The sequence below is a fragment of the Phalacrocorax carbo genome, chromosome Z (assembly GCF_963921805.1).
Source record: "Phalacrocorax carbo chromosome Z, bPhaCar2.1, whole genome shotgun sequence".
NCBI classification, from domain to species: domain Eukaryota; kingdom Metazoa; phylum Chordata; class Aves; order Suliformes; family Phalacrocoracidae; genus Phalacrocorax; species Phalacrocorax carbo.
In genome coordinates, this window is record NC_087548.1 from 49,327,008 (window position 1) to 49,352,697 (window position 25,690).

At 41.3% G+C, this 25,690-nt stretch overlaps 1 protein-coding gene across 3 annotated transcripts; it reads left to right on the forward strand.

Annotated features, from left to right (window-relative positions):
• The first annotated feature begins 356 nt into the window (after positions 1-356).
• LOC135310669 (uncharacterized) lies at positions 357-24,959 on the forward strand. Of its 3 annotated transcripts, none has more exons than XR_010370776.1 (3): positions 357-493; positions 10,797-10,876; positions 20,717-23,294. XR_010370776.1 is itself a non-coding variant. In XM_064439516.1 (3 exons), the coding sequence occupies exons 2-3, from the start codon at positions 10,856-10,858 to the stop codon at positions 24,891-24,893; spliced, it is 1,068 nt and encodes a 355-aa protein (XP_064295586.1). In that variant the 5' UTR covers positions 357-493; positions 10,797-10,855; the 3' UTR covers positions 24,894-24,959. The 3 variants fall into 3 exon arrangements, 2 of the variants coding, with proteins under 2 accessions (XP_064295586.1, XP_064295585.1); XM_064439516.1 differs by lacking the exon at positions 20,717-23,294 and adding an exon at positions 23,847-24,959; XM_064439515.1 differs by lacking the exons at positions 357-493; positions 10,797-10,876; positions 20,717-23,294 and adding exons at positions 23,338-23,720; positions 23,847-24,959.
• The last annotated feature ends 731 nt before the right edge of the window (positions 24,960-25,690 follow it).

The following is a 25,690-nucleotide window of genomic DNA, read 5'->3' on the forward strand; positions in this document are numbered from 1 at the left end:
CGGCGGCCGCGGGGTCTGGGCTGGACTGGGCTGGCCGGTGCCGGGTGTGCCGGTGCTGAGGAAAGACTCCTTACCCGAAAAAGATGGGAGGTTTTTCACACGCAGCTTGAAACACAGTGTTCCGCGGAAAAGTTTCTTATCGGTAAAAATGGCTGTTTAGTTTTACTGAGGGTTCTTGATAGTGGCAAAAGATACGCAGCACATTTATTTGTGGAGAACTTACGTAGATACCACCTTAAAGGCAACATGCTCAGGCCTCATTGCGCTGTGTGAGGTGGTACCGGAATGAACGCACGTGATTCTGCTTTTGCTTCTTTTCAGGTATCGCAACCGTGCCCAGGCCCGGTGGTGGTGTCAGCACTGACCAAAGCAACTACAGCCAATAACCGTGTTCTGCGCACAGAGATAAAAGGCTGCTTGCTCTGCTTTCCCCTCTCGATCTGCACGCACCCTCCTCTTTTTGGGCACTCGGAATTACTGTTACTTTGCAAAAGTAAGGATCCAATTAATACAACTTGGTATTCAGAGCTGGGTTTAGCTGTGTAAGCAACACCACCCGTGGTGTCTACCTGCCTTCAACGCATGCTGACGGGCCCGCCAGCATGAAGCGAGTCAAAGGATATCAGCGGTAAGGGTGGAGGTGGGAGGTAATTGCCATCTTGAGTTGTGAATTCACGTGTTACAAGACCATTATGACCTGTTTCAAAAGGGCAGAATTTCAGCGATCCGTGTGTTAATAGTATAACATTTAGTTGGGCTGGAGTATATGCATATATTAGATACAAATAAAGAAGTTCACTTTGACTCCTTACACAGCACTTGGGAAAGGTTGCTGTAGCTGCAATTAATCCAGGACAGTATAGAGGCTCCTAAAGCTGAGAAATTTGTCTTTTTCACATGTATTTACTTGGAAGAATTAGGCCTTAAGAATTGAAAACATGCATTTGAGCCACCCCCTGTTGTTTTCAAAATTCACTGTTACTTAATCAGAGGAAAAAATCCGTACCGCTTCTAGACAGAGGCTTAGATGGAGCCATTTTGGTGGTTGTTTGGGAAAACCAGCTACTGCGTTCCTCTCCTTCACGCAGTTGCTTAGCAGCTCCTCCGCTGCCTTCCTTCTGGAGAAATGAAAGTCTAAAAATAATGTCCTGCTTGTTCTCGTAGAGCATCATGAAGGGCAAATGTAGTGGGGAGGAACAAGCAGACCATTGCCTTGCATTTATTATGTTTTACTATTTGAACAGGACTATACCTTGAGAATAACAGCCTGTTCAGTAGTGCCTGCAGTATGCTAAAGACTTTTCCAGCAGAAAGGCGTAAAGAATGCCTGTCCTGGAAATTTTGTTCACAGTTGTAGAATGTTTTGTTTTATGAGAACGAATTTTGAAAAATCGTACCCAGTTATGTCAATAGAAACATACAGCACTATTCTAAAAGACACAGGATAAGATACAAAGATATTAAAAGCAGAACGAGATTCACTACAGTACCATAATGTTGCCTTGAAGCTGAAGGCAGACTTCTTGTCTCTGTACCGTTGTCATTTGCAACGGTTCCCAGACTCAAGGACTCGCAAACACTTTCCCTGAGCAGAGGTCAGCATATGGAATCAAGCCCAGCAGCCTTGTGTCTATTGTACAAACGCCCACAGTCATGGTTAAAGCTGAAAGAACTTTAGAAGTACAGTTTTCTTTTACGCCTGTTACACTGTTTGATTTTACTCTCTTAGCATTAAGAAGTGAAAACAATTTTGATTTCACTTTTTCTGCAGTTTCTCACATCTACAATGCTAAGGCATGTTTACATCTAGACAAAAGATTTTATTTCCAATGACCTCTTCAGTGTTTTTTGAAAACAGTATGGTTGTGAAGAATGGTCATTGTCATGTATGAAGAGCTGTCATTGTAATATAGCAAAATTAAAGCTCTTGAAGATTTTTTGCACTCTACAGAGTAAATTTTTTTAATGAAATTTCAAATTTTTGGCAACAAGAGACATGAAGATGCCTGCTACAAGTGGGTCATTCTGTTCTTTGAATTGTATAAATGCTTAAAACTGCACGATACTCATATAAGTGTTTTATTTTGGTAATTTAATACTACAGTGCATTTTTTAATACTGTGTATTCAGTTCCTCCCATTGCTCTGACATTCAAGTATGAATCAGGACTCTTGGTAAAAGCAAAGCTTTCCATATTCTCTTGTTCCCTGGCTTTTTTTTCACTGTGATTTTTTTGTAACAACACAGCTTTAAAGTCAAAGTAGTACATGGAAAGCACATTTAGTTACAGAGGGAGAGTGTATTGAGATGCAGATTATAATTTAAACATATATCCTAGTAAGAAGAAGAAAAATGGAGCAACTAGAACAAAAAATGTTAAGTAAGTATCTAAATAACATACAGCATTGCTTGGTAACCTGATTGCTTCTGGACACTGAAATCCAAATATTGATACTTGGTGATGGGTAAAATAAATTGATTTAGCACAACTGTATAAATCTTGACTCGGCCTCCCTTATGCCCAGAGAAGCAATGTGAGCGTGAATGAAAACAGAACCAATGTAGATGGAGAATAGCTCAGCAATTCTCTGCACTTGGCTGTTACTTTTAGTAAGGTCACTCAGTCATAATCTAATCCAAGGGAAAAAAACTTGAAGGTCCTCCACCCTAATTAATTTTACATTTGGAATTACCCTGGAAAGCCCATTCAGAGCAGGTTACAGGTTCTCACATTGTACAGGACTGAGACTGAAAGGGAAATGCGCAACCCCTTTTTTTGCTTTGCTTATGCCTTTTGTTTGAAAATATAGTCTGAAGGGAGGGGGATTTGGGGCTTTTTACTTTTTCTGTGGTTTTGATGCAGTACCGTTGCAACTGAGGCAGCACAGTATTTAGGTGCAGAAACTGGGAGTCTGCCTGCATGGTTAGTGGAGAGGAGTTTCTGCAGAATATTGTTCAACGTGCTTTAGTGCAGGGCACCTGCCATGATTCACTTTCTAGAGGAACAATCTCGCTCTTAATTAAGTATAACGGAGGAGTGTGGCCTCTAAACTTAAGATCTCAATTAGGTACCTAAAATCAAGGAGTGTGAAAGTACTTGTAGATGTTCAGTTAGGCATCTAGTATTAATAAAATACTATTAAAACATTTGAAATGCGGCAGAAGAATAATTGCATATGTATTTAACCAATATGCAATTTGCAGGTAACAATGAAAAGGTGCAAACAGTGTGTACAATGAAGCGGGAGTGAGGATGAGAAGGAATCTCACCTGTTCTAAGTTGCTTTGATTTTCTTACATTGTTTTTTGTAGATGAGGTGTAACGAAATAGTTTCATATTTCCTGGATGAGCACATCCGTGGCAGTGTATAACTGAAGTGAAAAAGGAACATGTTTTAGGGTGAAAATGGAGCACCCAATTTTGGCTTTTTGAGCTAAATCTCTTGTCTTTGTCACAGGTTGGAAATTAATTGACACTGTAAAGTGGCTTGATATTTGAGAGTGAGATACATTAGCTACCTGCTCTCTAAATTGGCTTATAAAGGTTGTTTCAATTTCATACCACCTGCCAGGGGCTTTTGTCTCTTCTAATTTTCACATAGTTTCCTTTTAATAATCAGTAAAATTCTGCCATTAATATGTTACCCAGTTAGCACACTTGCATTGCCAATCTTGATTTTTAACTTTTTTTAAAAGCCTTTTTGATCTTGTTTTAACACTGATACTGCTGAAGCAAAGTCCCTTGTTATATATTATTAATAAGCATGTAGCACACACAGCGTATTCCCTTTCTGGCACCATGCCCATTCAGTATGTTTTGGAGGCAGCTGTTTCCTTAGATTGTCTATCTTCTTTCTGCTCAGAGCAGCTTTGAGATTATAATGCTAAGATATGTGATTTTTTACAGCTCCCTTTTTCTCTTCAGAAATTATTCTTACTAAACTCAGTCTACTTGGGTATGCTTACAAGTTTGCTTAGATGGCACTTGTTACCTGGTTCCAACGTGTTGTTGAAAAATGTAGTTGTGCCTTGGAGCACAGGAGAGATTTTGTCTTTGCATTTGTGGTAACCCTATATATTTGTGCTTATGCTCTTGCACCTTGAAAATGGAGACAACTGCATCGGATTGTTTTAGTTGACAAGTGCCTGGCATATGTTAGCCAGTTACACAAGGGACTTCTTAAAATCCTACTTCCCAAACGTGGAAGGTAGAAACAACCAAATTGTCTACCCAGCCTCTGCAGATCACAAACAAGACAGAATGCTAAAACAATTACAGGAACATAAACATGCTGAGCAAGGCCTCTTGCATGGGTAAATTGGCAGTAGTTGCCACAGAGCTACAACTATGTAATATTGAAAGATCAGCCCATGAGGAGGGCCTTAGGGACTTAAAACAGGAATTGGGCAGACATGTAGTGAAGAAAATACATAGAATGTTTTCTTTTGGGGCAAGACCCACAGTTTATCCCAAAAGGGCATGAAATAAAGGTGTTTATGTCTATGGGGCTAGATGTAAGCAAATATAGTGGAAATAGAAAATTGACCAACAGTGGAGATTCCTAAAAATAGGGATATTTATATCTAATTACAACGCCAAGTTTTTGAATGCTGATACGTCTCCTTTTGCCAAAGCTTTTAAAAAGCTTTCTTGAGTTTTTGAAGTAGCTTAGCAGAACAGACATTTACCACACGGTTAAAAAACTATGCATTCAGGCAAACTGCAACATCATTGAATATTTTTCTTACAGTGAATGTACCGTGTTCAACTATACATAGATATTGTTAAAATCATGTATTTTATTAATGATCAGCCTTCTAGACAAGCCTTTGTGTGAAGAAGTATTCCTCTTTCCTCTGTATCCTTTTGAAGAACTCCAGAGCCAACATTATTGTTAACTGTATCTTAGAGGATCTTTGCTTTGGCAGCTTAGAAGGTAAGGTCTCATGTTGTATAGGGGGTGTTAGTGAAAGCTGCACAAGAAGCACGGAAACCAGGTGGAACACTACTGATGTAATTGGCATTTGATTTAAGACAGTTGATATGAAATTCTAGCAGGAAATGGATTTCCCAATTTTACCAGGGTGACTTTAAGTGTGGTTAAAAGCTGTCTGGACTGCTGCTAAGGAGGCAGTAAAACAATCCTGTCAAATCTGTGCTATCTCAAAGAATGAAATAGACCTAGGTATTAGCCCAGAGAAGGAAGCATTTTGGAACAAAGAATTACTAACAATAAAAACAATATCTAAATGCAGAGTGGGGTTTCTATCCAAACAAGCATCAGGTGAAATAAAGAGGCAATTCATCTGAATAATATTCTGTTTAAAAGTTTTAGAATTAAAGTAATAAAGGACATTTCAGTGGAACTCTCAATGAAACAAATTTAAAATTACTGTCATCATTACAACTGGGAGATGAAAAATATTTTCATGCTTCTGTCCTGATGTAATGTGTTTTCTATTGGAAAGAATTTACCAGGAAACTGCACTGTTTAAAGGCAATACATTTGTCATGAAATCCGTGTCCCTACTAGGAGCTAAGAGAAACCTGGTCTTTTATGCTCAAGTTATAAAATGTTATAGAAAAATCAACAGCACTTCACAGACTGTTTTTTTTCAGATGGAATTCATTATTATTGTTCATGAGCAACTGAGGAGTTAAAGTAGCATAATTACATTTTCCTTCTGTTCAGCTATTTTTTTTAAGGTGGTTTATGTCTAAACAATAACTGAGCTTACAGTGGATGAAAAGTTTAATATATTGTTTACCTTTCTGCTAAAAGCTGCAGCAGTTTTGAAGAAAATCAGTTGCATAGTTACTGCTTGAAAAATATGACACATTTTGCACAAATCACTCAAGATAAATTTTACGCTATTATGATGTAAAATGTATTTATGTTCATTGGTTTTCTTTTTCAGTCTTTTATGATTAACAGTATGTCATGCAGAGATTTACTGAGTGCATTTCATTCTAAGAAATGCATCACATTAATTTTCATGGCATATGGGGAAAACACTGGGGTTTTTTTTATCTTCTTTTCAGTTTCATTAGACTAGGTTATCTTTTACATTCTAACCTTAACTGGGTTTTCCTGCATCCTTTACCTTCTACATACTGATGCAATTAGGACAGTCTGATATGCTGAATAAGCATTTTCAGTGAAAGCTTATTTTGTAATAGATAAGAGCTCTTCTAATGTCAAAGAATCTGAATGACCTTATGACCCAAATTTCCAGGACAGAGCAAAAGGTTAAATGATCACAGACTTTATATCTTACATGGATACAAAATACATGAATTGGGATCTACATAAGCTAAGGACTGTATGTTTTGTTAAAATGGTTTAATCGCAACCTTTTTTCAATTTAAACATCCCAGTATAACACATTTGGCTATGTAAGAAAGCAAGATCCTTAAGATCAAGAACAATAAGCCTAGCAATTGGTATGTGAAAATAAAAGATATATACTAAGTGGCTAGTTATTTATATGCCTGGGCACAGACTGAGTACAGTTATTCACCAATGCTAGTAAACAGCCATTTCCAACACAGCAATTTTCAGACTTCTGATTTCTTAACATTCTTTAAAGACATGTTTTTGTAGATCCTCAAAATGAGGATCTCATCTAGGAATCGTTTTTTGCAATTTGTGAAAATTAAGCATCAGTTGAAGAAAAACTATCTACAAAAATTAACCTGTATTCAGAGTCATGGTTAACATTTTCTTTCTAGAGAGTATCTATTTGTGTATGTCACTTTATGTCTGGAAGGTGAAATTATATTCCAGTTGCATTATGCCCTGTGAAGTACGTTCTGTCTGCTAAACGGAACACAATATACTGTGTCTTCTGAACCCTGGCAGCAGCTGGAAAAAAAAACGTTTATGTATCTAAGCATCTCAATAAAGTGGAAGACTTAAAAAACCCTAAGCCAGGTTTCCAAGACTAAGCCAGAATGTTAGGTTAATATTGCCCACAGTTTTCTACTTCAGCAATGACCCATAACTTTCAGAAATTTTGTAGCATTTGTGCTGTTTCTGCAGTGTACCAGAAAAAAAATTTAGGAATATGGTTTCCTTCTTCACTGAAGTATTTTTGAATGTGCCATTTTCCTGTGGTATACACAGTCTAACTATAGATGGAAGAATTAAAAATACAAAGAGGGATGGGATGTTCCCATGTTCTGAAACAGTATTTTAAAGCTGCTCTAGTGAAAGAAATTCCCATGGTGTTCTGAAGAGCTAGTAAACTTTGAACACTGGAGTACATATTTAATACAATTAGGAATATTGGGACAGTTCTTGGAGTTATTCTTAATCCATGTGTTAATCAGACTCTAGTTACGTTCTCCGGATTGATATGCCTTGCAACAGAGATATGAAGCATGCTTGGCATCCTTCTCTTCCCTCATCCTGCATCCTTTGTCAGTGAAGCTTAGGGGAGGCATGCCATATTACTTTGGTTTCATGCATCTCGGGCACAGCAGGACTAAAACTGACAATCCTTCCCGTAGTCACTGCACAGAAGCATAGAATACCATAGCTTCTTTGACTATATAATAAAGCTTTTGTGGTTTTCTTTGTAGTTTTGATATCACCACAGCATCTGGTTCCTCAGTGACTCTATGAGCCATGTCAGTATAGCTTCAGTTGAGCTATGCAGTATGGGATGAGGTAGAAACCAGATGGAACCTCTGAGGAGATGTCCCTGCTTACCAGGGTCTGCTTTGACCCCGGAATGAGATTTTTAGTAAAATTTCTAATGCAACCAGTAGCCCTTTAGCCTGGAAAATGGGGAACAGGAATTTGACCCAAAAGAAATCCACATCCATCTGTATGTCTGGATTATACTCAAGACACTTCATAATGGAAATCAGCTAAAGGGAATGTCATTTACAGAAAGCAAGATATTTTTTTCATTACATATATTAGATTGTGCTGGACTAAAAATGTTTTTTAAAAAGAAGCGGTTTTATCATATGTTAAACCTATGGCATTTCTTAATTAACATAAACTTACTAAGACAAATTAATGTACAGCCATATTTCCTAGTGGTTGTCTGTGTTCCGGTTTTTCAGAGTTTGACCTGAAATGTTTTAAGGATGATTTTTCAGAGGTGATGAGAGCCTGCTACCTCTACTGAGCTTACTTACAACTGCAAGTAGTCAGGAAAACCCACTGTGTCTTACATTAGATATGTAAGAACACAACTGATGCATATGTCTGAAACTTTTGGCAGCATCTGAGTGCCACAGATGTTACATCAACTATTGTGAACATCTGAAATAAATAACCTCAATGTATGGACCATCACACAGAACTGTAATGTTAAAAAGTGGAAGTGTATTCAGCATTTATTCCTTTTGCCACCCTTTTAACAGAACACTTGTTGTACTCTAATAAAATCTTGCTTGCTTATAGCTTTGTTTTCCTTTTATGCAATCCTGTGTTGAATTCATCATAATCCTATGTTTAAAGCATCAGTCTGCTGCCATGGAAATAACTGATGTCACAAATTCGGTTACAACTTCAGGATGGGATCAAATATAAAAAGAAAATGGGTCTAGAGAAGAAGATGACCATTGTTCAAATAGCAAAGCTTAGGTAACAAGCTAAAAGGAAAAAGTAGACAGGGATAGACAAAGTGTAAGGTGATTTATTTTTTAAGTCTGTTGGAGGAAAATCCTCCTATAAAATTTTCTTTTTCAAATAGAGTCATGTTTGTAGAGTTATATGTAAAAACCTTGTACAAGCATATCATAAAACCAAGTTTTCTAAACTTCTACACCTTGAACTATCACATATACCAAAACAGAAGTGCACAAAATATCCACAATAGTGAACAAGAAGTGAAGATAGGTGGGTTTTCTTAATGAAAAGAACAGGAAAATAAGTAAGTTTTACTTAAGAGATGGCACATACACGATTTTTTATTACTGAAAAAAATCATTTGAAGTACCATTTAAAGATCTATTCCAATTAATTTTGGCATGTTAACAAAGTGACATTTCTCTGAGATCAGCTTTTTCATGTTTTTAGTAATTTTTACTGTTTGCAAGACTTCAATTTCAAGGGCTGGCTGCAAACCTCTTACTGGCTGTATTATGTGGTCTGTCAGACTTGTCAAAATCAGTAAGTCCTGGAGAAACAATGCACTTACAAGATGCTCAGTGGCACCAAGTGAGCTACTTTTCCAATCCCAGTATAGAATGTAACCAGCTGTTGCACTGTCATTAATAGAAAATCAGCAACAAAAGTAAGAAACAGATTAATCGTAACAATTTGAAGTCAGAGCAATTTTTGGAAAAAGAAGATATAAAGAGATGCTGCAGCCTTCCAAATGTATTTGTAAAAATCCCAGTAAGTGGCAAAGCAATTTCTTTCATAGATACATAAGGAGCCTTATGAATAGAATAAAATTTTTGGAATATATTGTTTTCCTCAGTATTTCCCTATTGGCTAGCTTAGATTGTTTGCTGCTTACATTGCATTTTGGATATCCCGCTCTCAAGTCTCCACATTTTCTCATGGGCAAGTAGGTTCCAAAAGCCCAAAGAACACAGCGGAGCAACTAGGTGTACTAAAAGTTGGGTGCTGAAATGCTCTGTGTCATGATACCCAGCTCACTTTTTGGAGAATGTAGTAAAAGTTCACTTCTTATGCCTGAGAAAACTGACGATTATACTGTTTGTACAGAGTAACAGAGGCCACCATGTTTACATTAAAGATGCATCATGCAGGTGGACTCATAAAAGATGCAGGGGAAGCATATGGTAGACCCTTTCTATTCTGTCCACTTTCTAATGGAGGGACAAGTATGCTCCAATCTTGCCTAAACTTGGAGCCAGGACACAGTTGGATTGGGCAACTAGACCTGAATATGTGGAGAACCACCATTTGCATGTGACCTCGGAGATCGAAGGAAAAGGAATAGATACCCTCTTGTCCTCTGCTCTATCTTCTGGGCTAGGTCATCATACAAGATAAATTTACACACCACTCCATCTTACTAATTTTCTGCAGTATTTGAATAGTTACCCTGTATTAGCAACAGCTGCACATCTAAAACCCCAATCCAAAACCCATTAAAATCAATGGAGAGGTCACAGTGACTTCAGAAAAGAAGCAAATTGAGTCAAGATGTTAAAAGGAAAAGCTTCTACTGTGAAAAAAAAAAAAGTCTTGGCCATGTTATAAAGTTGGGCAGTTTGAGGTTGCTTATAGTTAACATATTCCATCTTTATAATAAGAAAGATTTTATATTACCTAAGGTTACCTTATTAGTGTCTAATTGGCAATCCGGCATAAACTTTCAGTTAGCACTTCATTAAATTTACAAGCATGCCCACACACACTTGTGTGGGGGATGCAAAATAGGCTAGAGACAATTAGCTACTTGGAGGCTGACTTTGGCACAGTGTTGTTCATCCAGACCCCCTGGTTTTGTTCTGTATGTGAAGGGCAAAAGCAGAAAACTTTCCTGTTATAGTCAGATGCCGCTTACATTTCTGCACCTGCCCACATCATAGAATGTATTACAACTGTAATAAATTTAGCCATTAAGACTAAGATTTGCCATGCTGAATGCCTGCCACAGGCTTTCGCTAAGTTTAAATTAGAATGGCCTGGTCACTTCTAAGATTGGCCTTGGAGGAAATTGTCTTGAAAGATATGCCAGCTAGCCTTATGTGTCATCTCCATGTCTTGTTACAGAGTGCTACACTTCGTCAGTAACATCACTGGAATGCCAAGCATCTGCCTTTTGCTAACTTTTATCTTCTTGTTGCCTCTCATCAGAGCCCATGCAAACTGGCTGAGTTGCGGTATTTCCAACTTGGAGGGCCTACAGTTTAGAAATGAGCCGTACAAAAAGACAGGTATGTTCTGGATAAAAGGGATGCCATATGGTAATATTAAAGCAGTGTCATAGAAGAAGTTAAATCCATGCAAATATGTTATTTTTTTTCTACTCTGTTTGAAACCACTTTTAAAGCTACATTTTGTATATAGCGACTATAAAACACAGTACTGTCTTTGCACATTGCTGCTTTTTTTCCCTCAGTGGAGCGATGAACTGCTCTGAAGTAACAAGATAGTCATATAGCTGTACACAATTCTCAAAAATAATACAAATAACATTGTATGATCCATTAGAATCAGTTCAGGTCATGCCCTCACATAGAAAGTTTGCAAAAGCTTAAGGATAAATGTGAAAAAATTATTTGCTTTGAGGTGGCATAGCTATCCATACGAGAGACATCAAAGATGGACAGAAGAGTATTAGGAAACTCACTCAGACTCTCAATTTGTGTTGTCCAAACCCACCTCATAAAAGTTTTCAAACAATAAGGTGCAAGATCAATTAATTCTTCACAATGCTGGCCATGTCAGTCATAGGCAGGGCTGGATGAGACCCACCTGATATTACTGAGGGAGCTGGCAGAGGAGTTTGCCAAGCCGTTCTGTGTTTATCAGCAGTCCTGGTTAACAGGGGAGGTCCCAGGTGACTGGAGGCTTGCCAGTGTGATGCCCATCTACAAGAAGGGTCGGAAGGAGGATCCAAAGAACTGCAGGCCTGTCAGCCTGACCTTGGTACCCGGAAAGGTTATGGAGCAGTTCATCTTGAGTCAGCTCACCAGGCAAGCGCAGGACAACCAGGGGATAAGGCCCAGCCAGCAGGGCTTCATGAAAGGCAGGTCCTGCCTGACCAACCTGATCTCCTTTTATGACCAGGTGACCCGCCTAGTAGATGAGGCAAAGGCTGTGCATGTTGTCTACCTGGACTTTAGACTTCAACACTGTGTCCCACAGCATCCTCCTAGAGAAGCTGGTGGCTCGTGGCTTCGATGGGTGTACTCTTCACTAAGTAAAAGACTGGCTGGATGGCCAAGCCCAGAGAGTTGTGGTGAACGGAGCTAAATCCAGTTGGTAGCATGTCACAAGCAGTGTTCCCCAGGGCTCAGTTTTTTGGCCAGTCTTGTTTAGTATCTTTACCAATGATCTGGATGAGGGGATTGAGTGCACCCTCAGTAAGTTTGCAGGTGACACTAAATGGGGTGGGAGGCTTGATCTGCTCCAGGATAGAAAGTCTCTGCAGTGGGATCTGGACAGGCTGGATCAATGGGCTGAGGTCAGTTGTATGAGGTTTAACAAGGCCAAGTGCCAGGTCCTGCACTTGGGCCACAACAACCCCAGGCAACGCTACAGGCTTGGGGAGGAGTGGCTGGAGAGCTGCCCAGCAGAAAAGGACCTGGGGGTGCTGGTTGACAGCTGGCTGAGCACAAACCAGCAGTGTGCCCAGGTGGCCAGGAAGACCAACAGCATCCTGGCTTGTGTCAGGAATAGCGTGGCCAGCAGGAGTAGGGAAGAGATCGTGCCCCTGTTCCCAGCACTGGTGAGGCCGCACCTCGAGTTCTGTGTTCAGTTTTGGGCCCCTCACTGCAAGAAGGACACTGAGGTGCTGGAGCATGTCCAGAGAAGGGCAACAAAGCTGGTGAAGGATCTGGAGAGCAGGTCTTTTGAGGAGCAGCTGAGGGAACTGGGTTTGTTTAGCCTGGAGAAGATGAGTCTGAGGGGAGACCTTATCGCTCTCTACAACTACCTGAAAGGAGGTTGTGGTGAGGTGGGTGTTGGTCTCTTCTCCCAGGTAACAAGCAATAGGACAAGAGGAAGTTGCCTCAAGCTGCGTCAGGGGAGGTTTAGATTGGATATTAGGAAGAATTTCTTCACCAAAAGGGTTGTCAGGCATTGGACCAGGCTGCCCAGGGAAGTGGTTGAGTCACCACCCCTGGAGGTGTTAAAAAAACATGTAGACATGGCACTTTGGAACATGGTTTAGGAGTCCTGGGGGTGTTGGACTGACGTTTGGACTTGATGGTCTTAGAGGTCTTTTCCAACCTCAATGATTCCATGATTCTATGAAATGACTTACACATTTTCTGAGGGAATTTGTAGGTGACCTTGTTGCCTCCCTTAGTCTGCCTCTCTAACAAAACCTTGTGTACAGGAATCATAGGTAAGAGGGTTTCCATTAGGTCAAATGGAAAGAAGTAAATGTCATCTGCTCTCAACAGCTCCAATTCCCCTGCAAGAGTGAGTGGGTACATTTTCATCCTCTCCCAGGAAAATTCCAGAAGAGATTGTAAGACCTGCCGTTTTCCCTTCTAATAAGTGCTAAAAATACCGGAAAGGACTTTTTTAAAATTAAACTTTCACCTCTGACCTACATATTTATTTTTCTCTTCTTAATGACAAATTACACAAGCAAAATAACATGCATTTGCTAATGCTTTTTTCCCTTAAATGGTTTCCTAGCATGCTCAGATTCAATTCCCCAGTTATGCCTTAACATTGCTGGGTATATTTTTTGTTATGCTATAATGCTACTGAATTACTTTATACGCTTAGGAGTTTCCAAAGATTTACAAAAACAGTAACTCTTTATACAAGACTTGGCAGATGAACAACAAAACAATTTGGGCAAAAAAACTATCTTTTAACTGACTATCAGAAAATATATATTCAGTCCTACATATGTTGGAAATCTTTACTACAGAACACTTTAAATTTATTAATTTGGGGTTTTAAATTAAAGCAGACAACTGAAATTGGATTATTGTTGGGCAATTTATGCAAGACATTTTTTATCCATTCGGCTCTATGACAAAGTAGTAGAAGACCTCCACTGTGTCTTCAGATGAAATTAACTTTCAAAGTATTGAATGTGTTTCAGGACAAACATAGTAAAATCCTGTGCCACTGAACTCAATGGCTACGTTCCTTTTAACTACATTAGGGTGAGGATTTCACTTTATTTTATCCTGAAAAAAAGGTTTCCTTATGTTTTTGTGTATCATTTTAATCCGAGTTCTGAATATTTCTTCTGCGTCCTCCGCCGTTTTGCTAAATTAGATGTATTTTTTCATAAACCATGTAATTACACAGACACAATACCATTCCAATCCCTTGCATTTGAAGGTGACTATTGTTTTATCTGCTTTAATGCAAATACACAAAAAGGTCTTATTTTTAGAAAATTTCAGTTCCTCACTCTGAGAAAGGCATGTTCCTTAAAAGGTAAGGTAACTGAAAAGGGGTGACAGATGTAAAAGTGGCAAGGAAAGTAAAGATGCTGAATCTAGGCAGATGTATATTTACAGCGGTACATGGTACAGCTAGAAAGAGAAAATTCGTATTTAAACTGGATGAGGAAAAACACTTGATTTGTATCAATGAAAGAAAGTGTGGGAATACTTTGACTGTTTTTAGATTAGCCTGGAAAAATAGTGAAGAATATGTTCATTTGCATTGATGGTAGATGTGACTGAACTAGATTTTTCCAAATGTAGTGTCTGTGATTCATTGTCTGAAATCAAAGTGCAGAAAAGGCTCAGGAAAAAATAAAGCCTAGTCAAAAGAATTACAGATTCCTTTTCTTAAGAATTACATCTTTAAAAAGTAATTCATACATTTTTTACTACTACAGCATAGCTAAAAACTTTCAAAAACATCTTTCTTGGACTATACAGCTTTTTCACATCATAAATGTGAAATATCATCATTTTCTGTTTATCTGCATTTTTGAACTAAATCAAGTTCCTAGTTAGATCTCTATGCAAATTTTTATTCAATGAGCTAAAGCTTTTTCAAGAGAGAATTGGGTCTTCTTACCAATATAATTCTTATTGCTATGCAATAAAATAATAGTAGTGATAATTTGACATTTCAAAAAGGAATTGATGAGGTGATAAAGTGTTTAATTACATAGGAACTGGATACAGGTCAAGATGTGGTAGCAACTCTAAAAGATAATGAAAAGAAAAGTTAAATAATCCCTTCAAAAAGTGTAATTATAATAGACACCTGTTTCTTCAATAGAACCATAATTCAAAAACCACTTCGGGAGCAGAGATAGCTAAACCACTACCTGACATCTTCATGTATTATTAGGGAACAGTATGTTTTCAACAGTGGCTGAAGTCAGATCCAGACCAAATCAGAATGGCTATATATGCGTTTTTGCATGTTATAAAAAGAAAACATCATCCAATTATATTAAACTTCACTCTGTGAGTTTTTATTTGTAATGATAGTGATAAGCTGCAGTAAATAAAAGATTTGATGAAATGGAAATGGGAAGAGGAGTTAAACACAAACATCTAATGAAAGCCAGACTTGAAATAATACGATCATCTTGGCCCCTCTTAGTAAGGACTGGGAATATGATTCCTTATTCTACGTACCAGTGACTCCTGCAGCATCTCCACCACTGTATGTATTTCAGTCATATGATTTAGGTTTAGGTAGTCCTGCAAAGAGCAGGGGGCAGGCCTCAATGATCCTTACGGGTCCCTTCCAATTTGAGATCTTCTATGATTCTATGATATTTCTGGCAATAGTAAATCCACGTACAGCTGAGCCTATATTCCTAAGTAGGGACACATGTGGTTTGTATAGCTATAGAAAAGTGTGTGAATCCCTTGACAATTATCTAAACATTTTTTTGTTGATTATACTAAGACGACAGCAATCCCAATCAGCACTATTCCCAAGTATATTGCAAATGTTGATTAATTTTTATACATAATGAATTCTGAGGCAAAGGAAACTTTTTAAGGAGGTAAGCAACTAGAACCAAGACAGATTACAGAACTGCACAAAGGTAGGGCTAAAGGATCTTTAAGGAATAGATCTATTTATCCCCTTTCCTAAAAAGAAAATAAAATCATGACAGATCCTTATGTGAGGTGGTCTTAAAAATTTCCAGCAATGGAGACTTCACAGCCTTCACAAGTGATCTGGTCCAGTGCTTCTCAACCCTTTCTATGAGTTTTCCTCAATGTCCAGTTCTAATTTTTCTTGCTGTTGTTGAAGCTTATTACTTCTCATCTTATGCCTCTTCAATAGACTATAAATAATTACATTATTCTTTGCAGCAACATTTTATGTACATGAAGATTCTTATCAGTATTATTCCTTAGTCTTTTCTTTTTTTAGGTTAATTAACCTCAATTTTCCCAGTCTTTCTTGTAGGTCCTGCATTTGATGAGCACTTTCTAATGGCCATATTCTGGATTTTCTGTCATTGGTTGGACTTTGCTTCATCTTCTTCATGAAAATCAGCATCCAAAACTGAAAACACCCAAAGTCTTAATGCAAAATTTCTATCTGCACCTTCTAAGCTGTTCTCTTTGTATGTTCCAATATGCTTTCTTCCAAGAGCATGATCTTGTTAACCCATGATCACAGGTAATCCATTACATGTCACAGGTCATGTGGAGGCCTGTCATGAACCAGTTGCTGCTCATCACGCAACTGTGTGATTGGACGTTCTCATCTGAGTACAGTATCTTGCATTTGCTGTTGAACATCATCCATTCACTTGCATATCCTTTCTCCAATTTCTCCAAGGTAATTTTGAATCTTAAACCTGTCTGCCGCATTATAGACAGTGTCTTTCAGCTCCAAATTGCCTGCAGATTTAATACACACATTATTACTGTTTCATAGTTTTAATGGAAATATTTAAGAGATTAAACTAGGTGCAGGCTACTGCAAAATCCCACTTGGTCTAGCTTTTGTTTAGCAATTAAAAACTGTTGACTCACCACAAGGTATACTACTGCTTTTACATCCTCATTTTAGCAATTTCATCTTGATCACACTTCCCTAGCCTACTATGGATCTGTCATGTGAGACAGAAGAACCTTACTGTAGTCAATATATATACCATCTATTTATTCTTCCCTGCCCCATGGCTTGTACCCCTGTGGCAGAGTAAGGTAGCTTAGTGTGTTCATGATGAACTCCTGTTTGTTCTCACTACTTTCCTCACTAACTTTCAAGTGCTTACAAGTAGATTGATCCATAATTTTTCAGTTTGCCCCCCATTTTTGAAAGAAGCAATATATTTCTTTTTTTCCCCCAGAGCATCACCCCATTCCTCAAGAACAGCTACTGTAATATCTGAGATAGCTTTGGATAATTGTTTAAGCAAGAATCTCACAAATTCCTGAAATTTTTTGGTCCCTGTGGATTTGAAGGCATCCAGCTCACTGAAGTATTCTTCTGCTGTCCTGTACAGATGTTGTCTTGGCCACGTACTTGCATTAACTTTGTTAGAAAATGCTAATCCAAAAATATTAAACCCTTAAATTTTGTCTGCATTACTGATCATTAGTTCCTCCTTTCTGTCCTGTAGCAGAGCAGCAATTCCCTTCTCAGTCTTACAGTGCTGATGTGCATATATGCTTCTCATTCCTGTTGGTGTATCTAGCTCATTTTCTACCTCAGACCTCCATATGCGCCAACATAACTGAACCTAGTTTCCACCTTCTGTATGTTTTGCTTATGCTTGGTGCCAGTGAAACCCATCATTAAGCAAATTGCTCCCTTCCTACATTCCCCATCTCCTACTTTGTGTCCTTAGTATCACTTCTTTGCCAATTCTCCTAAACCTTCTACTTCCTTAACTTGTCTTCCTGATTTCTCCATTTTTTTCAGTCTGCTGATTTCATTTTATATTTCTCCATCTCTTTTTAAAAGTGATCAGCTCTCATGTCATCGTCACTCTGATCCACTTTACATTTTCAACGTTCTCAAACTCATTGGTTAGAATCCAACTTTAAAGACTATTTCCGTGTTTGCAAAGTTCACTGACTGCATCAAAGCATCATTACTAAGTCATTCCAGGAGCTTGCTGAGCAGCCTGCATACTGTCCTGTACCCTCCCCAAAGCCACACCAAATTTCTGCAGAATTTAGTTGAAGATAACTCTGTTAATCACAGATTTTTCTCCTGTGAAAACCCAAATAAAGATAATAATGTGTTCCTTGATCTAACATGTACCACCCCCACCCCCATGCAGTTTACATGGAGGGTTAAAGGTATAAATATTCTTCCCATGTTTAGAATAACTTTTGCTTGTTCCATACTATCAACCCTTCAAGACGGATAGTAGAGGACATAAGTAAGAGAGCTTTTGCCACGCCTAAAAGATGTAGAGGTTGTTTGGGCTTACTTCCTTCCTGTGACATTTTGGATACAAAAGGGAAAGTCCAGCGCAAAGTTTACCAAACAAAACCCTCACAGTGCATATCAGAGCCTTGGTAACAGTGGCATGAGACAGAGTATTTGGTACATTGTACATTCGTAGGTCTGATCCATGTGATTTAATAATGGTGTAGGAAACTAGACCAGTTGGTTTTCCTAACAGCTGGAATATGCCTTACTTCGTAATTTACACAATGCAAATAATGAGATGATAGACCCTATGATTATTTTCTTAACGATACATCATATTTTATTCAGTAAGGCATGACTTTAACCTGGGGTCTGAAAGACTAATCAGTGAGCAAAACCGTCTAATTAAAATGTGCTCTTATTTAAAATGTACTCTTAATGTTCCCTAAATCTTTAGCTGGTGATTGAAATGCTTTTTTTGATAACAGTATATGCTAGTTTATCTAGTTTTCTTTTTCTCTAGAAACATCTGTGAAACAGAAGGGATGAGACTCGCTTAAAAATTGTGGGAACACATAAAATATACAGTACACTTCCTGTTATAGAAGGCTATTTATTAGTCTAAATACTTGTGCAATATTTGGCAAATGATCAAAACTAGTTTCTCCTGATGTGTTTACAATGTTCTAAATTAAAAGCAAAGCCGATTTTCAAGTGACATTTGTCATACAAACTGAAATGTTTCTCTCATGCCGCATGTGGTTGTACTTTCTGCTTGACAGGATAAGCTCCAAATGTTGAGTACAAAGTTTGCAACAAAGTTCTTGTGAGAATTAGACTTGCCATCTAGCAATTCTTCTTATTAGAAGAACCAAAGGAGTCTTTCCCCCAGTGTAGGATTTTTTTTCTATTACTGTATGTTTACTTAACTTTCTGCCTGATGCTGTACTTAATCAGCTACACTGAGAGAAATTCTTTTGATTTCATTGCATATTCTGTTGCTCTTTACCCCATTTTAATGTTCTTTCCCATAACCTTTGAGTGGTGAAATGGTCACAGACAAGAACAGAAGAGCTCCCATTTCTCTAGTGAATGCTTCAGAAATGTACTAACGCATAAATTTAGCAGAAGTTTTGAACACTGTCTTCTGCATCAAACTGTGAAAAAATAGCTTGGAGTGCTGCAGAAATGCAATTTCAGTGTTAGGAAAATTACTTAACACCACATGCAAAACATTTTCTTATGGACTGAGGTTCAAAACCTGTTACACATACCTCTTTATTGATTATCATTATTGTTTCCTAAGGGATTTTGACAAGTTTTGAGAGAAAAATGGGTCGGCCCATAAAAGCAGCTTTTCAGTGTATTTCACCATTACATACATATCCAAAACCCATGCAACGCTTAACATGTTGCACAGGAAAAACGTGCTTGGGTCATGTTTCATGTTATAAATAGACAGATAGGCAAACACATACACTGTATCATTTCCAGGAAAAGCACTTCATATTCCAGTAACCTGTCCCTCTTTCCATATCTCAGATTTAGTAATCTTTTAGTGAGTTGCAGACTGCCCTTGGACTTCTAGTCATCCTTGAATTTAAATAAAATGTATTGGCATCTGTAGTTTTATTTCTTTTTTCCTTTACCTAAGTGCTTTAATAGTCATGAATGGTCCTGATTGAAATTCCAATGAGAGAATCTGCTGCAGTTCAGGAAAAGCACCATTTGCCATATGCAGGCAACTGCCCTGTGGTTATTTTGGGACTGTAACTTCAGCTGAATCGGTGAAAGAGAATGAGTATTAAAAGTGTGTGTATTCAGTCTTCAACAACACTTCAACAACAACAAAAAAATTACCTTGTGTCCCAAGCCTTGTGTACCTCTCTAAGGAGTACCTCTCCAAGGAGCAAGTTTTACTTACTCTTCTAAAGGATTCTAGTGGCAACAAAAAGCTTTTATTCCTATGAAGTAACTACAACATAAATAACCACAGGTTTTGAGCCAAGCATTTTCAGAGATGGTGCAGAAAATATTTAACACAGCAGAGGCAGACAATCCAAGAAAATAAGACTGAAAGCTAGTTATTACACCATGTTCTGTAGAGAAAGACTTGTATAATGAATAACAAATATGGCCCAAGCTACCAAACCACCATTACATGACAAAGAATACACTGTTGTTGCTTTGCCTTTTTAAATTCTCCTTATTGCCAGCACCCCTATTACATTGCACAGAAAGATTCTGCCATAACAAAATGAGATCCTTGTGGAAGGCTGGATCCTGTTTCCTTCATCTGATGTAAATATCAAGTAATACAATGTTGCCAGAAAATTTATGCTAAATTAAAGCCACAATAAGGTAGCAGAATTGAGATTATCTCACTACACCAGAGTCAGGAAAGAACTGAGAAAGCATTCTGTGTATAAGAACACACCATAATATTCAAACTGATATTGAGAGATAGAGTCTGGAGAGCAGGAGTAAACAAGGAGGTCAAGTTTCTTTTGGATCAGCTCTATATATTTTCATTTTTTAAATTTAATTTGGTTTACTCATTTATGCTTAGATACCCATAAATGCTTTTGGAGGAGATACAGATAAACACAATGAAGGAGCAGGTGACTGAACAAAAGAAACACTTCAAACTGAGCAACGATGCTGAAGTCAAGAGAACTGGCCTTGGCTAATTTGAGATTTTAGTCAAGGGTCGCGCATGGGACTGAACTAATGACCGTGTGCTTTCCTTATTTTAGGAGATAGCTTCAGCAATTTACGGAAAATCTGAGCATCTGGAATCTGAACTAACTGCAATGGATGGGAAAATGAAGCGGCTTCAATTAGATTGCTGGTACTGAGGAAAGCTTTCTGAGATGTGCCCATGGGAATTGAGAGAAGGGAAAAAAACATCTTAGTCAATGATTGGGGGACATGCAGTAATGCCTCCTGAGCAGCAGCAGTGTATTTTAGGCTATTGTTACCCTGATAAACTCCAGTGCTCTTTTAGGAAAAAAGTTAACTTCCAGCCGCATTATAAAGACATGGTATTGAGAGAGGAGACTCTGGCATGGAGTGTCTCTGTAATTTCTTGAGGCCAGAATGAACAGAAAGAGAGTGTCTTCCTTAAGGAGCGTTATCACGTGAGTTTTATGCGAGCAGCATTATCGGAAGAAAAATAAACGTTAACAAACAATGCAGAATTGCATCAAACCAAGCTAGTGATTGAAAGCATCAGATTAGCAAATGTCATACATACAGATTGTAACAAAAAGTAACAAAATGGCTCCAGGAGACTCTCAGGCTTTTCTTACTACTCAAATTAATTTTATCACATCCTGCTTATGAAGTAATCTTCTGAGAGCCAGCTGACTTTTTGTGCAATCTGACATGCTCTTAAATGTTAAGTATAATCTCATCAAGCATGATCATAATACATAAAAGTGAGGAGTTTGTAGCATTTCTCTTAAGGTAGAGAAATCAGTTTCCTTCTCAACCATAATCTTGCACTTGTTAAGAACATGAGAGACTTCTGACAAAACAGAGTAGTTTATAAAGAATTCAGACTGCAGGTGATGTTGTTCCCTCTGCACATCATCTACAAGCCCCCTTCCGTTTTTGCTATACCTGAAGAGGCCAGCGCAGAGTATAGTGCAGATTGCATAAACATGGGAAGTTCCATAATGGCCTCTCAGATACAAGGCCTTCTTTTTAGTTTCCATGTATCTCTCACTGTGTTGCTAGGATTTACAGAGAAATTTGTTGTTGATGTACAAATTGGAATAGATTAATGCATAAGCCAAAAGACTGTACGTCCTTTCCATACCTGTTAACATTAGCACTGATGAGTTATTCTATAGGCAATTGGGAGAAATCTCTGGATCAGTAGCCCTTGTCCTTACGGGAAATTTCAACTCCCCAGTCATCAGCTGGGAACACCATACTGCTGCGACAAGTAAGTCTGAGAAATTCCTGGAGTTGGTTGAACGTAATTACTTGTCACAAGTACTCAGCCGACTAGGAAAGGTGCCTGCCTAGACTTGCCATTTGTGAATAGAGAAGGACTCATGGGAGGTGCGATGTTAGCTGACTGTCTTGGCCACACTGATCATGAAATGGGTGAGTTCAGAATTTTCAGTGTAGCGGGAAAAAAGTTCACCAGAGTTGCTACCCTGTATTTCAAGAGAGCAAACTTTAAGCTACTCAGGCAGCTACTTCACAGACCCCCTGGGAATCTGCCTTTGAGGGCTTCGGGGGCCAGTAAGTGCTGGTCAGTTTTGTGGACCACCGTTTAAAAGCACAGGAGCAAGCCAACACATTGTGTTGCAAGTCAAGCAAGCAGGGGCGGAAGACCAGCTTGGCTGAACAGGTTCTTGGAGCTCAGGACCAAACAATGCTTGGATGATCTCTAGAAGCAAGGTTGGGCGTCACAGGAAGACCACAGAGCCATCAGTTGGATATGCAGGGAGACAACATGGAAGGCCAAAGCTCAGCTAGGGTTGAAACTGGCTATTGTTGTATGAGACAAAAAAAAAGGATTTTTGAATGGCAAGAGGATGTCCAGATGCAGAAAAGGCAGAGGCATTGAATGCTTTTTTTTTTTTTGGCTCAGTCTTTAATATCCGTGATAGACCTTGGGCTGTCTGGTCCTCTGAGTTGGAGGACCACAACTGTGGGAACAGTGACTTTCCATTTGTGGAGACAGAAGTTGTAAGGGGCCAGCTGTAACCGTGGAATGTTCATAAGTTCATGTGACCTGGTGGGGTTAATTCCAGAGTACTACACAAGCCCGTGGATGTTATGGCAGGACCCCTCTTGATCACCTACCAGAGGTCTTGAGAGTCTGAGGAGGTCCCTGCTGGCTGGAAGCTAGTCAAAATTATTCCAATTTACAACAAAGGTGGAGGGAAGACCCAGCAAACCATACACCTGGCAGTCTAACCTCAGCACCTGGAAAAATGCTGGAGCAGATCCGGCTCAGAGCTACGGAAAGGCATTTCCAGGACACTGCCATCATCGGGCACAGTCCGCAGGGCTTCGCACAGGGAAAGCCCCGTCTCACTCATCGGAGATCCTCCTACCAGACGGCCTGCTGAGCGGGTGACGGGAAGACAGTGGATGTGGTTTCTGGACTTTAGGGAGGCTTTTGATGCCGTCCCTCACAGCATCCTTCGGGACAAGTTATCCAGCTGTGAGGTCAGCAGGGGCACACTGCGCTGGGTGAAGAACCAGCCTTTGGACATTAGGAAACCTTTCTAAACCGCGAGGGCGGTCCAGCACTGCAAGAGGCTGCCTAGAGAGGTGTCGCTGCTGCGAAACTCCGATTCCCAGCACAAGCCAAGAGGAGGGGAGATGGGGGGGGCAGGGGCACTGGGGTAACCACGGACGCGACTGCTGGGGCCGCAGCGCTGTCGGGGTGAGCGCCGTGAGCGACGCCGTCCTGTTCTGAGGTCCCCAAGCGATAAACAGTGATGTCACCTAGCGATGGACTCTGACGTCAGCTAGCGATGGATTGTGATGAGGCGTCCCTCACTGCTTATATTCAGGCGCCGACTCTCACCCAGCCGGCTCGTGCCCGCACTCCGGCTGAGCGAGTTCGTGAGGTTTGGAGTGTCGAGCGAGGCCTTTGGTGCTGGTGTCGCGCTTGGGGAGTTGTTCGCTGCAGCTCTCTGTGGCCGATCCCAGAGCCCTCGAAGGACCTTCCCTGGCCCTGCCAGCTTCAGGCAGCCGGGGCACCCAGGAGGCGCGCTCACAGCAGCAGAGGTGAGCTGGGAGGGACGGGACACCTCACCCTGGGGAGCTGGGAGGGTTTCCTTCTGCAGGGACCTGGGCATTGCTGCCACCCCTCCACGGCCCAGCCAATGACCCTGGCCTCTCCTTCTTTTCTAGCACGACATCCACTGCTGCAGCGCCAGAGAGAGGGAGCAGCTCGACAGGCCCGGCTCCCCCAGCCCACCGCAGCACGTGGAGAGCCTGGTCACAGAGCTGGAGGAGCGCTGCCCCATCTGCCTGGGCAGCTGCGAGGAGCCCGGCTTTGTCATGCCGTGCTTCCACCGGTTCTGCTACCCCTGCATCCTGCAGTGGGCTGAGATCAAGCCCGAGTGCCCCCTCTGCAAGAGGACAGTGACCTCCATCTTGCACTCGGTGCAGGAGGATGATGATTACATGGAGCATGTCCTCACACCACCCATGACACCATCAGTCGCCGTCCGCCAGGCAGGAAGAGTTCCCAGACCACCAGCCGCCCACAACCTCCATCACCCTGGAGCACCCCAACGGTGGGCTGCAGGAGGGGTGCCCAGGCGTCCTGTGGGTGGCCTCCAGTCCCCAAACTGGATGAACTCTTTCCAGAACCAGCCAACGCTCCTCCACATCCTGCAGCGCTGGGTCCATCAGGAGCAAGAGGAGATCTTTGGCATCCTCAGCAACCACGGCATGGATACAGAGGGGCCGGGCCACATGCAGGGGGTCTCCCTGCAAAACCGCAGGGCAACACGTGTGCAACAGCCTGCACGTGTCGCTGGGCAAGGGCGCAGCAGAGACACCCACCCTCTGCGGGGCTGGCAGGACGCCCGTGCTGCCGGGGAGCGGGAGGGCAGCCCCACGGTTGCCCCTGGCCCTGCTGCCTCCCAAGGAGGGTCTCTCACTCCCAGCCCAGCCCCCACCAGCAGCCCTGCAAGAACCAGCACAGACGAGCTCCCCGGCACCTCACCCGTTGCCACTGGTGAGGACCCCAGCAGCCACCCCTCTGCTCCTGTTGCCATCCCTGTGGAGCAAGAAGAGCCCCAGGAGGAGCCAGGGGAGGCTGTGCCTGGGCCCTCCACCTCCAGCCGGGGCACTGAACGCTCCCGTGGGGGGACACGGCGACCCCCAAAGAGGAAGACCGGCAGCTCCGAGGCCTCTCCTGCCAAGAAGAGGCCAGCACCACATCAGTGACCCTGGAGGCTGCCCTGTGGGATGGCCCAACCAGGACTGGGCCATCAGGTGGTCCCGGGGCAGATGTTTCCAGCCAGGGGTCCAGGGCCAGCCTACACCCCACTGCCCATCACCTCAGGCCTGGCCTCCTCCTCACCGCACCCTCTGCCCCCACCTCCCGGGGCCCTGTTCTCCTGCCAGCCTGCACGGATGGCTGCAGCCTCGCTATGGCAGCACCCAAACCCTTCCTTCTGCCCTGAGTCGCAACTTGGTGCTGCTCTCTGCATCACCCCAGGGTCGAACCCTGCCAAGGCAGGAGCCACAGGAACTTCAGCAAGGGGAAGCGCAAAGTCCTGCACCTTCGGAGGGACAACCCCAGGCACCAGCACAGGCGGCAAGCTGCCCCGCTGGGAAGCAGCCAGGGAAAGGTGACCACGCTGCTGGCCTCGAGCACAGGCTTTCCTCCTGCTCATCCAGACCCAGCCTTGGCACTGCCATTTCTTCTCCTCTGCTTGGAAAGGACCCGTTTCGGCAGATGCTCGCCAGAGGGATGCCCAGCAGCTGAGGATGCTGCGTTTGTCTGCTTTGGAGAAAAGGAGGCAGAGGGTCGACGGCGTTGCTCTCTACAGCTTCCTGAGGAGGGGAAGCAGAGACGGGGTGCTCATCTCTTCTCCCTGGGATCCAGCAAGGGGAGCAAAGCATGGCAGTGGTTCAAAGCTGCCTCAGCGGAGGCTCAGCCTTGACACTGGGAAGCGTTTCTGTGCCGAGAGGGTGGTCAGAGGCTGCAACAGGCTTCCCGGAGAGGTGGTCGACGCCCC